A 13,152-nucleotide genomic window follows, 5' to 3' on the forward strand; every position below is an offset into this window, starting at 1 on the left:
AAAAGGCAGCCTATAGATGTTGAAAGCTTCAGTGACAATTCTAACTAATAAAAATAACAGGTTCAATCAAGTGAAAAAATTGGTGAAAATGTTGAATGGTACGTATGGTACGTATGGTGTGGTACGTATGGTGTGGTACGTATGGTGTGGTACGTATGGTGTGGTACGTTTGGTATTAAAAACAGACAGTATTAACATTAATCAGAATATTTAACACCCTATTAAGAGCCGACATGCTGTCTATTTGAATATGAAAAAGAATTAACAGAGCTTACTAAAAATGACGTTCAAAAGAACAAAGCAGGTAAAAAAAAGCTGCTTAAAAACTTCAAAAACATCAAAAAAGGGTTAGTGAAAAACATCTAAAGACTTGAAAGAACTTAATGGCTATATTTTAAATATGCTCACCAATCTAAGCACTGATGTGAATGCTGATATACAATAACCTGATTTATAATAAAGCTGATAATACAAAAGAACCTTGGCCAAAAGAAAAACTGAAATACCATTCACCATCATTTCTATGGATCCTTTACCATCTATGTTTTCACACATATAGATGGTAAAAACATACAAGTGCCAATCTAGTACTTCATCTTTAATTCCTATATCATTAGGCACATCAAAAAACATGACACAAAAAATAATTGTTATTTGTCAATACATCATCATTGATCTGGTTCCAGACACTAATAGCAAGAGAGTGGTGTACGAGGAACACAAACTGTTAATCTAGCGCTGATGACGCATATGCCAGCCACCAAAATAAACACGCTTCACATTGGTCGCCATTCACTCGTTATAAAACCTAACATACAAACAGAAATGTTTGGCATTGTCAAACATTTCTGTTTGCATCATAAATGTACTTCTTTTACACTTAAACGGCTACCAATCAAAGCCAGACTTTTTATGACCAACCAGAATATCTGGGTTGATAAAAATTATTGCCTTCCACTGGAGTAACAGATCTGGAGCAAAATTGTAGTGCATAGTAATGTTGATGTCTACGGATATCTATGGATGATATCAGAATACATGGATGGAAACAGAGTCGGAACTGAAGAGAGCAAGAGGAAGAGCGGTATAAAATTGAGCAGACTCATACTAGGGTTTGGGCAATCAAACGCCAAACCCAAAACTAGGGCGTTTTCATCACAGACCAACTAATCACATAAGCCCTTAACGTTTACCTTAAAGGTTGACTTGCAACAAATATCACATTACAGTTATTTGATATCAAAAGATTCACTATGTCTTACTCTGTTGTGTTGTAGGTGCAAAATATGTGGGAATGTGATTACAAGCTCTTAAAATCTAAAAAACGAACAGTTAATCGCAGCCACACGAGACCGCCATAGTTTGGATTTTCTTTCCAAAACGGCTCAAATGTGACGTAGTTGTGGGAGAAAGTTCCTGTTTACACTTTCATGCAACCTTATTCGTCAAAATATTTTCACAAATACACTTCACGCATTCAATAAAACCATGTCTATTGTTTTTACGCGTTTATTTTATCGTCATTGTAATGCTGTCACTTTTAGCACTGATATCTTATAACTTATTGTAAAAATTCATTTAATTTTTTAACCTTAGCTCGAAGGAGTACATATCATTGTCTGATAATCAATACGAGCCTGTTGGTCACCTGTGATAATCGAAAAGTGCCGCAAAAATCATTTGCGAAGTATTGGGTCACATGATCAGATTATGACATGACGATTAGATCAAGCTGAAACAAAACTGTAAAGTAGCGAGCATCTATATTTGATACGGGGTGTTCGGTAAAACCTGAAGAGTTTGTCATAAACTAGTGCTACGATAAGTTTTATATTGAGCTTTTTATTGGCCTTTCAATTCACATCATGAGAACATCATGTGACAAGACAATAACCAAACTGTAATGACAATATCAGAGAAATACACAGATTCCAATCTACCACAGCTTTTCGTTTTTGAGCTTTTAAGAGCTTGTAATCACATTTCCACATATTTTGCACCTACAACACAACAGAGTAAAACATGGTGAATCTTTTGATGCTAAATAACTGTAATGTGAATTTTGTTGCAAGTCAACCTTTAAGATTAACCTTTTTCTTACATTACGCTATATGGTGTCTGAATAAAGACTGTGTAAGCTAACAGAAAGGACGATTTTGGCTGTGAATTCAATCGTGTAAGTTTATCTTAAGTTCAAGTTAAATATTGTGGACATTACCGACATAATATCTCTAACCTCAATTGCCTTAAACCATGGCTGAGTACTGAAGATGAAAAGTTTTGTAAAGAAATAAATTTTTAAAGTAGTAACCAGGCTGCAGCATAGAAATAATTTAAAATGCAGTTTTGCGTATATAAGATACACATGTAGCTATAAAGTACTCTGACATGACATGAGTGGAGAGGAGCAGATATCTAACATGCTGGTTTATATGGGAGGATGAAAGTGTGTCCATTTGCTTGCAGTTTCAATTCAATGATACAATAAATAAGAAAACACCAGAAAACACTATGTTTGCCAACTATTTTGAGCTGGAAAGAATGTTATATATTTAAAGGCTAAACTCAACATGGAAAAAATCAACTTATTAACACGTAGTGAAAGTACAGAATCAAGCAGATCAATGTGACTACATGGACTACAGTAAGTAAATAGGAGCTCGGAAGTTAGCAAGCCGTAATAAGAAAATAGTGCAGAAAATTGAGAATGTCACTTGTATGCTTGGTTGGAGTTCTTCACTCACTAGTAAGCGATAAAGCAGCGTTTTCAAACAAGAACTGGTCCTGAAATTCGGACAAAAGTAGAACATATCTCACACTGATTCAGCTTCTTTAAAGAGTCAGTGTAACTGATAACCTGAAAGGGCAGTCCAGACAGTAACAAGGTAGTTGGAGAAAAATATCATTTTGCAGGTAGCATAGTGCAATTATAGCTACTGTTCAATAGAGAATTCAACTCAATTGAAATTTGTGATCGCCGTTAAGTAGATGAGACGCCTTTTTGCCCCAGAAATGGCTTCATGAAAGCAAAAAACAGCGAAAATATGACCAGAGACATTCTGTCCATGAAAAGAGTCTATTAAGACTTTTACCTGTCAAAGTTTTGAATGATTTGAAAAAGACACCAGCAATGGCTACTGTGGTGGGCACTAACAGTCATGAGGTGCTGCTTGAGAAGGCAGGGAAGATACAGGCGTAACCAAGCATATGTTGAGCTACCTGAAAAGTTTGCTTCAACGCAGATTAGCTCTTATTTTTAGCCCCACCCTGTGACCAAACTACCGAAACACCTAGCGGTGGCGAGCCATCTTCTGACCAGTCAGGTGATGCTTGTGCAAGCGAAGTCAGGTGATGAAATTGCCTCACGTCAGTTGAGTGATGCTACGATGTCTAAGCCTGCTGCCGTCAAAGAAGGCTCCATACCGGCGACATTTAACTAGCATCTAACAGCATTAGCCTCACCTTCTAGATCAGGCCGGAGGATAAAACCAAAAAAGAAGGTAAGATTAATTTTCACTTCCATATCTACACATATTAAAACATTTATATGGTTGACAGTATTGAAATGATTGTGTTTACTCAACTATGCATAGATGTTGTCATTGTTAAACAGAGCGGTAAACAGAGTATACACCATCGGACAAGTTAAACTTTTACATACTTTGCATAAATTTAACTCTTTGGTACCATGAGCCGTGTAGTACGGATCGACATAGCGTTTGCGTATGGCCAAGATCTGTCATAGTGTCATAGATATGCCATAGTGCGGCTTTTGAAGGTTTCATAAAAAACATTTCTAATTAGTGTGTAGTTAACCAGCCTATCGTACTTACCAGATTGCTTGTACTTAAACAAAAGGAAACAATCATCTGCCTGCGTTGAGCCAACAGAACATGTTTAAAGGCTACCTTGAGCATTGTTTCATTTTGCAAAATCTTTATTTTTTATCGGAATGTTTTTTTCGCAATGACCAGTCATGTCAGATGCAGTAAAGCTATGGAGGTTTCACTAATTGTAGATCAAAGGACTTTGGGTAATTATCTACTAAACAATAGCACTAATAATAATGAGTAATAAGAATGCCAAAGGCTCTAATAATATTGATAACTCGTTCGACTCAGAACATGCTCACGGTGGTGGTGAAAACGGCCGAAATAGTGTCCGAGCTCATTCAGCAACACATTTGTAACTTTATTGGGGCATCAACTGATGTAAAATTTTATGCTGATTGATTTGGTGTCAAAGTATTTTTCATAGACCGCGTTGTTCAAAAGTTATGATAATTTATATGCGTACTGTTCAAATATTAGGTATTACCGAATATCTGTCTTGGTAAAAAAATTAATTTGGTAGCAAATATTAAAAAACAATTATCACATTTAACTTTACAGTTATCACATTTAACTTTATAATTATTATCTGCACATACATGATTGTCTGTTATAGAAGCGTGTGAAGCCGGAAGTGCGGAAGCAGGGGAGCGAAAAGTTCTGCATAATACATGCCTAATTGATCAAACATACCATTAAGTTAATCAAACAATAACAAACAATTGGTCTTGTCCCGCCTGCACAAGTTTATTGCTAGTTTTCATCAAGTATTTACGGGTCACGATGTTATTGCGTTATAGACATTTGAATCATTTGATGGTGATGGTGTTTGATAGTGAGGTTAAACCATACCGACCAATATTAATCTCGGCAAAAAGATTTAGTGCATAATAATATTGACGTCTACGGATGTCTATGGATGACGTCAAAAGAACCTAAATAAGGGGTCATTGGCCGAACCGGAAGAGAGCGAGAAGGGGCCAGCACAGAATCAAGTAAGCTGTTTTACTCCGAGTGACTCTTAGCATAAACCAAGTGTAACGGCAAGCTATAGCTGGGCCCAGGGGTGCCATCATGATCGGCCAGCAATCGTGAGGCCAGCTCGGCCCCTCCAAGCTTTTAGGGACTCTAATAGGCCTCGAATAGACCGAGCCAGCCCTCAACCCGGCCAGAAGTACAGCCGGTCAGCCATTGGCCAGGAGGACAGTTGAGCCAACCACCGAGCCGGCAGAGATGAAAATCGACCTGCTACCAAGGCGGCCCTAGAAGGACCGACCTGTTACTGAGTTGGCCTTTCCAACAGAGAGCAAAGCCTTTCAACGTGCATCTCATAAAAGGAGGCTGAATGAGCCAAGCAAGCCAGAGCACAAGGAAACTTATTCCATGCAGTTGATTGTATGCGCACTCTTGACTATATTTATTGTTTCTATTTAAGATATATTTCCCTTACACTCAAAGTGATGTGGTTCCTTGTGGGATAGTAAAATCAGGCAGCGGATTCCTTTATGCAACCGACCTCATCCTTAACTTTTACCTTAAATTATGCTTTAAAATAATTTTCATATATATAAATGTTGTTTTTTTGTAGTTATATTTAGCATTCGTGAATGATGATCAATGTGAATCAGTCTTAAAACCTCGATTGAGCAATCAAATTGTTCGAACTGTATTTTACTTTTTTTGAAGCGTTCCAAGTAATTTTTAAAATCCTAGGGACACACATTTTCCAACTGGAATAAAGGTAAATGATAGAGAGCAACGCCCCACAACATTCTAGGCATAATTTGACTAAATCTCAAAGCAGTTAGACAATACACAACTGTGAGATTTGAACATTGTGTATAATATACAGTAGTAATACCGTGTACGCTATATTGATGTCGGCAGAGCCAGGAGCCAAGTTTAGTTCAAGTGCTTAATTTTCAAACATGGCCATTTTTACCTTTTATATGCCTAAATGTTTGAACTAATGTCATTATGAACAGTAGTTTGTAAAGTTATTATCCTCGCATGATTAGACTAAACATATAGTTCAATTCTTTCTCAAGCTTAGGGCAAACTTTCTAACCAGGAACAATCTGTAGTGCATACGAGATCACACAACAAAGAAAGAGCTAAACCAATGCTTCAAAGAGACAATTTCACAGCATTTCAAACTGAACATTAAGAAATAATACTGGTACCTAATGTAGTAAACCTAAAAGAATCGCAAATGCTATTCTGGCGAGAAAACAATAAAACGACTGATGGTTCTGAAAAGGGCTATGTGGGAGCAACTCCATGGGCATTCATTTTCTATGGACTGATGAAAGGACATGGCAATCAAGCCGTTATATATATAGAGAAAGGACTTCTGGGACAGAGGTTGACTTAGAAACAATGACAGACGCCATTTATCAAGAATTATAGAAAATTTGTACGCAATAAACCATCTTGAACAAACTTATTTTCCCTGTTTGCATGTGAAAATAATTTTATTTATGTTCATGATTGCGTGTCAGAATAGTCTAAGTATCGGTTCCAATTAAGTAGTAGTTGTTAAAATCATCATAAGTAATATTTTCCTATTTTTATTTATACATTCTCTTGAGATAAGATTTTGTATTTGATCTTTTTCGGTATCAAGATGTGTCTTACTGTTTCTCATGAGTCCTGTTCCCTACATAGTATGTGCAAAATTTTATGGACTACTTGGTAATGTTTAGATTATTGCACTGCAATGGCTAGTTGCCACTCAACAATTTTTTATTGTTACGAATGTGAAACTTTTTACTAAGTCAGCAAAACGATGTGATTGATCAGTTCCAAAAATAGCTATTAATCTCTAGGCCAGCCGCTTAGGTAATATAAATACTGCTGTAAACTGTTACGCAAGTCAGCTTGTGTTTTGCTCCTGAGAGAGACACATCATTACTATAATAAAATTGTTTATTTATTGTAGAAACGTTATCACTTCCTGATCGTCAGTTGAATAATTGACAGCAAGCTCGGAGAAAGCTCCAATGATGATTAAAACTGAGGAGTTAGTGTTCTTACAGAGTTTTGTCCCCATCTGTTGGTTTCAGCAGGTTGCATTTTAGGCAGCATCGGGTTCAGCGCACTCTGTTGGGTTCAGCAGAGCACAAATGAGTTAGTTTTAGCTCCCTCCTGTTGGTTTCAGCAGGTTGTATTGTTGTATTTTCGTGTGTCTATGCTGCTATTATAATCGCATATTTTAGTAAGTGTTTTGAGATCATTGCTTTCGCGTTCTCTCGCTACTTACGAATAAACATGGAACCTTCATAGTAAATTCCTGCATACTGGCTTATTGGGTAAATCTGCATACATCGAACTCAACTAGCATAATATAACAGTATTGCAGGAAGTGCTAGGTTCAGTGCAAAATTGAGAGTTGTCTCCATCCCGCTCCACCGAGTTTTCTTCCCTAATAATAAGACACTAGTGTTTTTAATAAGACACCTCCTAGGTGGGTGTCAGGTATCCACTGTTCGCTGACCTATAAAATGTTTATTGGTATGATTCTTAAACATTTTCAAACTGGATGCACCTGCCCAACCAAATGAGAAGCATCCCTACCGCCATACTCGTCTAGTATGACGCTGACGTATGTACACTACATGAAGATTATCGAACGGCACGATCAACCTGCATACGTTATTCAGAAAGTTACACTAAATTAAAACAAACAGTTGCCTACAATCTTTTTTTACGCATAACAAACTTTTGATGTCTGGTATAGAGATAGCACGCAAGGCTGTAACTGCACTACTTTTCACTCACCACAATTGAATATTGTTTACAAATAAACTAAATCGTTTGACAAAAAGAAGTTTAGAGCGTCGCTCAGGAAAGAGTGTCTATTACTTTAACCAAATTTTGGATGTGCTTAATACACTCTCATACAATTTTTTTTGTATTTGTAAATTGTGTTTGTATCTACGCGGTGAGATCCGATGAGACAAGAAGACGAGTCAAAAAAATCAAACGGTACTAATGAATCTCAACTGATACTTTTATTGGATGAAGAATTGCACGTGATACACTCCCTTTCTAGCTAACAAGCTTCGGCTGTGATACTTAGGTAACGAAGCTCTCAGTCTATGCGCCTATACTAGCGTGTACTGTACATGTATTTATTTATACATTCCGGTAGATACACGCGAGGATACGAGCATATAATGCAGTGTCGAATAGAGCACGAAATCGCGGTTACATACAATGCTCATAGACAAGGCGAATAGTTCCAACACAGACCTATTAACTATACTTAAGTATGGTTATTATATCTATGGATTCCAAGCGCAATAAGTTAACGGGTGCACAACTTTTACCAAAGGTTTTCTAATGTAAAGATTTCAGTACAGTCAAGTAGAAAGTCAACTAGCCTAGTATTAGTAGAACTACTTTCCCAACTTACCTAATAGCAACTTTTTTGAAGTTTTCATGTCATAGTAAAAAAGCTTCAGCTGTATACCAAACCTAGAAGAATAGCAAGTTAGCATGATATAGCAAGTTACATTAGCAATAATAATAATAATATAGCAATACATTAGCTCACATGTTTTTTGTGTAGAATGAACATGAATAACAAAGTTCTATTTGCTTTAAAAAAAATCTTATTATACAACATTTTTTTGCAATCTTATGAATGCTTCAATGCATATTGCACTGATGCAGTGCATCAATACAATATGCATTGATGCATACATACAATACCTTTGTTGTAGCTTATTTTGTTCTAAATGAGCTATCTACCTTCAGTATTATACTGTATGGAGTCCAAATCTCCTTATATATGGATAGTCTTCACTTCAGTTGTGTTTGTCGTTAGGTGCAGAGGACTCTGGTTAGCTGGTGCTATAGTGCTATTCACTGTCTATGTGAGTGTCGATGCTGATAAGTGGGAGGTAGTCTATTGATGGTCAGGTTATGGTTCTACAACAAGGCTAATCCAATGCTATAATTCATGTAACGATGCCTCATATATATACGCTACTGTACGTACACCTCCAACCAACCCTCTAAAGTCTGGGTTGGGGTTAGAATAGCAGTTTAGACGTAAGACATTATGATACAATATACATGTTGATCGATCAACTATTAGTATACAATTAACTGATGTTGCTTCATAGAATGGATATAACTATTAAGCTACTTCTATGAAAATGGATGGACTGAATAGGAGTTGTGTTCCTACTATAGTGTTGCTATGGACTGAGTAGATAATTCCCAACTCCACAATCAAATGATAAGAATACCTATTGTACACGTATGCAGCATGTAAGCAATAGTTGTTGATGCATACTTGTTTCCGTTAGTGGGAGATAATATATGCTGTAGGAATGTATTGTAACTGCTAAGTTTCCTACCTATCAACTAATCTCTTGACATTTACGTTTGTGGGAACATCGCTAATATACAGCTATTTCAAAAACATGATTTTCAGCTATAACATCCTTCAACATCTTTTATGTGAAAACTAACAAATTTTTAAAATAATAATAGTGGCAAAAGATGAAAATAGCTAATGAAAGGTAGACTGTTATTTAAGCCGCAGTTTCTCTCAAGCCTGCCAACATCAAATGATCAAAATAGAATGAGCACTAAAAAATTTTTGTTTTGTAGATATTAGAAAGAGCCTACAGTGTGTTAAAATGTTAAGACTATAATATATTGGATTTTGCAATGTGGATTTACTGAGTAGAACTCAAGCTGTATCCTGACCAGAAAATAGATGGCGCTTCTGTGTGACCCTCTGGTTCAGGTGGTTAGCATGTTTTCTCTGCATAATAGAAGTAAAAAGGAAGGAAGCCTGTTCACCACTACTCCTCTTCTTATCATCTTTGGTGATCAGAAGGAACAAGCGAGTCAATCTACACTTTTGACTGTTCATATAATCTTGATAAACTTAATTGCTAGGTGACAGTTTTTTAGCTTCTGCTACAGTTCCATCAAATAGTTCAGCGTATCAAAATTGATTCATATAACATTGCGGAAATGCGGAGTTGCGCTCTTCCCTTTATCAGCATTTCAAATACTGAAAGTAGACTAGTTAAGCTTTTACTTCCATTATACCATTACACAAATAAGTTTATTTTTATAAGTATTTGTGCCATACTAGAACGAAGGTAGTTACATGTATAAGTATCTGTGCCATACTAGAACGAAGGTAGTTACATGTACAAGTATCTGTGCGGCACAGATACTTGTACATGTAACTACCTTCGTTCTAGTATGGCACAGATACTTATACATGTAACTACCTTCGTTCTAGTATGGCACAGACTGTGCCATACTAGAACGAAGGTAGTTACATGTACAAGAAAAGTATTTACTACTAAAGTAATATTTACCATCACCTGTGGAAAGGTGAAGTTTGTTTATGAAACTAACTCTAGTGTGTATTACTATTGCATAAAGATGCAAGACACGTTTGGGGTTTATCATAGTTTACCATAGTGATGAAATGGAAAATCTACCCTTTTCCGTTTCATTATCATAAATCGAATGTATGTATAAAAGCACCATAATTTGATAGCTTTGCTATCGAATTATGGTGCTTTTCTCATGAAAAATAATGATCCGTAAATTTTGAATGACTGCATATCACAACATTAATACTCAAGCTGTTGCAAGATTGTTGTTACACTGCATCATTAAAAAAAAGATGGATTGTTTAAAAATAAAAAAGATTTCAGTCTGACCTCGAGGTGGTTCAAAGACGTAATTAATGCGCGAGTTAGGGTTGCACATAGCTAGCTGCAATAGCAGTTAAAATAGATCTTGACATTTTTGCAGTAATAAGCAGTCTTTGTCACAGCTGCAGACAGTTTGCAGAAATTCATGAAGTAGGAGTTACCATTTCAAGACAAAACCACAGATAATTCTACTGTATTGATATTAAAGCAAAGGGCCAGGACTAAGTAGCTTGACGTAGGTATTTGGGAAGCAACCTTTTAATATAGTCTGTTGCCCGCCTATTCTCTGCTCATCAAACCTTTTATTCTATATAATTATATATGAAGCTCAATATTGTTTGTCTGTCCGTCTGTACATATGTCTGTCCAGCTATAGGAATAAAGTTTTAAGAATGAGAAATCTGCTGCAAACTGGGTTTGCTTACAACCTCCAGTTCTGCGGACATCCATATATCCAATTCACAACACTGTCCAATTAGCTATACAATGGAATAAATTGGGCACATACTTGGAACACATGCCAATCCTTCATGGCTTCATGTTAAACCAATGATATACAGCCCCCATATATATGGGGGCTGTATATCATTGGTTAAACACGGCAGCTAGCGCTATGAGTAAAGACATACTAGAAGAAAAATGCATGCCAATACGTGAAGAAAAATGGTTGAACTCATATAGCCAACAAGACTATTGCAACCAGTATTGATCTGTAGAAAGCACTGCAGCCGGTATGGAATGAATTGCACAAAAATAAACACAGTACACAGAAATAAACAAACACCTTCATTTAAAAGTTAGAATGGTAAATGTTAGATATGTTGATTAAAAATGAATTTTCTGTACAAAGATTTTGTTATTACTTGTGAAACGTCAGGCATTCACCTAATACCATGATACTATAGTAGAAGTAATTTCCAGCCCATGTATTTATCAGGCTCCGCTTCCGTAGGTGGTGTTGCTATTAAAATACATGTCTATGGGAGTCAGTACATAATCCATTTGTTTTGTGAGTATCATCCACTTCTTTCAACAAGACACTTGTATCGCTAGCCTCATTTGTATAATTGTACCTCAGTCAAGAACATGATTTTTAGAACAGAGTATTAGCAACTGCAAGACACTGGATTGCTATTGTTATTAAGGGATATCAGTAAAGCAAATGATCATCTGCTCGACAATAAACAGCAAGTTTCTTTAAAAACGATGCCAAAATGACAATCTCTGTTCAGATGTACTAGGCTTTGCTATATGTCAACCCGAATTAAATTCAACGAAAATGTTTGCCAGAATTGGTTTTATTTATGAGTAGACCAAGCTTTAAAAGAGGCTTTCATACTTGGATGTAGTGGTCACTGTCAGTAGCTTCAGAGAGGCTAAGCTACATAAAGCTTGATTTACATTGGTCGTCATTGCCAAGTAAAAAAATGTACAGAATAGATAATATTCAACTTGGTCAGACACTTCCATTCATATCATCCATATTTGCCACATGAACAGTTACAAAGTTAGTAGGTAAAACATGTTCAGCAAAAGGTTTTCATGTGTATATATTTTTCTTCTGCAATTTGCAAATATAAATGGCGACCAATGTAAAATGGGCTTTGTTACCCTGTCATCATGCTACATACGGCTTAGATATAAACAAACTTAGGTTTGGCAGCAATTCAACATCAAATATTAAACTTCAACCTGACTTGGACTTGTATTACTTACACTGCCATATGTTCAACAAGACATTGCGTAAGATCTGTGTGCGTATTGTTACTACTGCTGAGACAGTGTTACATAGGCTTGTATGGCATAATGAGGATTTATCTTGTCATCTTCATGCATGCCCCAATGACATGGCCCTACACGCCACTAGTGGAGTGCATGCATCCCCCAATGACATGGCCCTACACGCCACTAGTGGAGTGCATGCATCCTCCAATGACATGGCCCTACACGCCACTAGTGGAGTGCATGCATCCCCCAATGACATGGCCCTACACGCCACTAGTGGAGCGCATGCATCCCCCAATGACATGGCCCTATACGCCACTAGTGGAGTGCATGCATGCCCCAATGACATGGCCCTATACGCCACTAGTGGAGTGCATGCATCCCCCAATGACATGGCCCTACACGCCACTAGTGGAGTGCATGCATCCTCCAATGACATGGCCCTACACGCCACTAGTGGAGCGCATGCATCCCCCAATGACATGGCCCTATACGCCACTAGTGGAGCGCATGCATCCCCCAATGACATGGCCCTACACGCCACTAGTGGAGTGCATGCATCCTCCAATGACATGGCCCTACACGCCACTAGTGGAGTGCATGCATGCCCCAATGACATGGCCCTATACGCCACTAGTGGAGCGCATGTATCCTCCAATGACATGGCCCTATACGCCACTAGTGGAGCGCATGCATCCCCCAATGACATGGCCCTATACGCCACTAGTGGAGTGCATGCATCCCCCAATGACATGGCCCTATACGCCACTAGTGGAGCGCATGCATCCTCCAATGACATGGCCCTACACGCCACTAGTGGAGCGGCAAGACAGCTAGTTAAGCATTTACAAACAAATCATTTAAGTGGTTCCCCGGAACCAATTTGGTAAAGACCTGAT

General features: G+C 37.4%; 1 protein-coding gene across 1 annotated transcript; it reads left to right on the plus strand.

The window, feature by feature from the left end:
- The first annotated feature begins 12,375 nt into the window (after positions 1 to 12,375).
- On the plus strand, positions 12,376 to 13,143 carry LOC137393113 (uncharacterized). Its single transcript, XM_068079531.1, has one exon. The coding sequence runs from the start codon at positions 12,376 to 12,378 to the stop codon at positions 13,141 to 13,143; it is 768 nt and encodes a 255-aa protein (XP_067935632.1).
- Positions 13,144 to 13,152: the final 9 nt, after the last annotated feature.

This window comes from Watersipora subatra, chromosome 4, assembly GCF_963576615.1.
Source record: "Watersipora subatra chromosome 4, tzWatSuba1.1, whole genome shotgun sequence".
NCBI classification, from domain to species: Eukaryota; Metazoa; Bryozoa; class Gymnolaemata; order Cheilostomatida; family Watersiporidae; genus Watersipora; species Watersipora subatra.

Excerpts from the sequence above, each read along its gene's own strand:
- LOC137393113 (XM_068079531.1), top strand. The coding sequence starts at position 12,376 with ATGGCCCTACACGCCACTAGTGGAGTGCATGCATCCCCCAATGACATG.